The sequence below is a fragment of the Aspergillus nomiae genome, assembly GCF_001204775.2.
Source record: "Aspergillus nomiae NRRL 13137 chromosome Unknown contig00843, whole genome shotgun sequence".
Taxonomy (NCBI): Eukaryota; Fungi; Ascomycota; class Eurotiomycetes; order Eurotiales; family Aspergillaceae; genus Aspergillus; species Aspergillus nomiae.
Window position 1 is genome coordinate 1 of NW_015378898.1, and position 3,269 is coordinate 3,269.

The 3,269-nt window shown below is 50.0% G+C and overlaps 1 protein-coding gene across 1 annotated transcript; it reads right to left on the reverse strand.

Moving 5' to 3' along the window:
- Nucleotides 1-1,651: 1,651 nt before the first annotated feature.
- ANOM_011897 (uncharacterized protein) lies at nt 1,652-2,305 on the reverse strand (the record flags this gene model as incomplete). Its single annotated transcript, XM_015557149.1, has 1 exon — nt 1,652-2,305. One exon carries the CDS (start codon nt 2,303-2,305, stop codon nt 1,652-1,654), a length of 654 nt encoding a protein of 217 aa, XP_015400810.1.
- Between the last annotated feature and the right edge of the window lie 964 nt (nt 2,306-3,269).

Sequence of the window (3,269 nt, forward strand, 5' to 3'; positions counted from 1 at the left end):
TTTGCTGGGGAGGAGAGCTTGGGGGGGTTGATTGGGGAGGTGGGGAGGTTGGTTTCTAGCTTGGTTTAGTTTTCTAGTTCCTGGTTTCTACCATGTTATGTAATTGTGAGTGAGAAGGTGGGGGGTTCTAGGTTCTATGTTATGTGGTTGTGAGTTGGGTGTTCTATTGTTTGGGTTTGTAGGGTTTAAGGGTTTGGTTGGGTATAGAATTGTAGATATGTTATGTTATTGGGGTGGTGGTTGGGATTATGTTGATGTGTGTATGTGCACGGTGTTGTCTTTGGTTTCATTTATCTAGTTGTCATACTTTCTGTTCCTTTCACTGGTTGCTGTGTCTGTCCTACATAGGAGAGCTTTGGCCTCGCTTCTCTGCTCGATATCTACGTCTGATCACAAGAGACGCCGGTCGGAAATACAATCAAAGTCCAAGTCACGAACTACGACAGTCAGAACTACGCAAGTCAGGAATGCCAGATTCAGTAGGTACTACCTCGTATTCACATGCCATTACCTAGATAAAACGATACAACCATGGTCGCTAGTCATCAGAAATAAAATAAAAAAAAAAGGGTATGTCGCTGAGCTATGCAAATGCAAAACCGTGGAAAAAGCCGATGCGGGAGCTGTTCGTGTAACACGCTCGGGGTATGAGAAACAACAAAGACACAACCTTAGGTACACGACGGGGTATCTGAGAACATGGGATCGACGCTAGAAAATATTCAGGAAAGGGGTATTAAGTAGGTGTAGCAAAGAAAAAAAAGAAAAATACAAGACAGTGCTGTGAAATCCTGAACCGCAGGCGGAACGAACATGACAAGAGTGTTCCCGAAATGGATAAACAAAACCGAAGCGCTACCATGGATGATGAAAACCGCCAACGCCAGCGCAGAAAAACAAGATTATAAACATCAGGCGGGGTCACAGGAGAGTTCGGACAACGAAAACGAGAACACAGTCACCCTTGGCCAGCATCATTTCCGGGGAGTGAGTCATAAGAATAGTTGGTAGTGGTGGTGTGTCAAGCGAGATAAGATCCGAAGGGCATCAGACAGTAGCGGTGAGATGACAGCTCGGTGATAGGCGCAGGACCCTGTCCAACGTGCAGCCGACTGAAGAGTCGCCGAGGAGGGGAAGGGAAAAGTCATTTTGATTTTGACAAGCCCATTTTCGCCGTGATGCGCCGACAGCGACGAGGAAATTAAGTAATCGAGCCAGAGGACAAGAAAATCAGGCAGCGAATCGCTCCGGGGGCGGAAATTCCGTCCGGCTATGGCGCGTCACCCCCACGGGCAGCCAACCAGCGCGGCCCCTCCGTCAAGGCGAGGCACGTGCTGCCCGTTCGCATTAATCATCAGTCATCAGTCATCAGATGGTCTGGCGAAAACCCTTCGGATGCAGTTGCTGCGCTTTGGCACCGCAACGCGCTTTGTTTTGGGCCAGAGGGCTGTCGCTCCGATTGGTCTCTTGACACCGGGGAAACGCGGCTGAATGAATCGTTGACCGCAAATTCGAAACAAGTCTGGAAAAGTCCATGGTCTGTCGATCGTTCGACAGTGCTGCGCTAACAAACCAGTGAAGACAACGTGGGGCGATCAGACCGGCGGGGTATTGATAAGCAAAATGTTGATACAAGGCGAATTTGACAGCTCTAGGCACGAATCACCACCTTCGTGGCCGACGGAGCTCGCCGCTTCTTCTGCGGGAGAGCCTGGCGTTTCTTGCGCTTCGCGTTTTCCTTCTCCTGGGTTGCCAACTGCGCCACCCGCATGGCTTGCTGAGCCCGTGCGTGCGCCTGGACCTGGGCCAGGAAACGGGCACGCTGAGCTTCCTCTTCAGCGGCGGCGCGCAACATCTGGATCTGCTGTTCAGTCGTCAAGTCTCCCGGTCGGACGGACTCTTGTACGGCCGACTCTTCTTCCACGGCGGATTCCGACTGGGGGGTCAAATCGAAGCAAAGCTCCTCGTCTGAGATGTAGGCGCTTCCAGTAGAGACTTCCGTATCCGTGCTGATCAGAGCCGGTCGGTTGGGCCAGGAGGGGAAAGCACAGGCGTTGCTCATGCCAAAGGCTGTAGAGAAGGAGCACTTGCGGGGTGTAATATCGAGTAGAGAGTCCTGAGGAGTAGGTGGAGGGGCTGCCGGGGTGGAAATCGGCGAGCCACCGTCCCAAGTAGTATCAAAGCTGAAGGCGACCGGGTCGGTGTTGGTTGATGCCTCACTGGGGGAGGATCTGAGACTGGCCGCGTTGCCACTCCAGGCCTGGAGTGGAAACATTGGTATCGCTGAAGATCGTGTATACTTCATTGTGTGTGTGTGAATAGTGGATGGGGAGATGAGGTTAGAAGCCAAAGAGGCGGTGATGGTTTGTTGTAATGGGTTGAACTCCAGTATGGAAGAGTGGAGAGGAATGTGTTGCTGACGAGAGATTCTGGGGGGAGCAACAGCAGATAATAAAGGTGACGAAGATCGACAAGTCTGGGGAAGGGACCCAGAAGGAGGGAAGGGAGGAATGGGAGGGTGTAAATAGTAATAAGCTCTGGCACCAATATTGGAGTGAATGGGTCAGGTTATGGTGAAGGACAGGAGATATGTATATGTATGGGTCCAGATCGATCGGGGAAGCGTCTGGACTCCCTTGCATGTCCCAACAGATAAGGCGTCGCGGGGGGGGGTTGGTGTGATGCGTATTTTTTCCTTTAAAACAAATAAAATAAAATCCAAAATAAAAATAATCGATTTATTTTATTTTTCAAAAAAGAAAAAAGAAAAAAGAATAATGCAGGCCCCACAACCAACAGGCAGTGAGGAAAAATGATCGCCAAACAAAAATACGGGTCGAGAATTCCTCAAGACACATAGAATATTCCGTAATGCTGGCCAGTACCCAACTGACAACTGCGAGTCAAGCGCGACGATCAGGCGGAAGGGGCGTTCCGGCAGCTGTACGATGTATTCTGGATGAAGAATTGACTGGTAAGGGTTGAACGCTGAACAGGTAAGTTGGACAGATAGGGCGACCCAAGCCTGATCGAATCATTGATCTGTTCATTGATTCGTATCGTCGCTTCATTCAATTACAGAATAATGAAGCAGAGTTGATCAGTCAAAGAACAGAAGTACCACCCAAATCGGTTTGGACAAAGAGTCGCGAGAGTGTGTGGAAATTCTGACAGTGGTGAGTTCTTGACAACAGACCCTGGTCGGGTGGACGTGGATCTATCGCTTTTCTTATTTGAATTTGGTTTTGTTCCAGTCCTCCGGATTTATT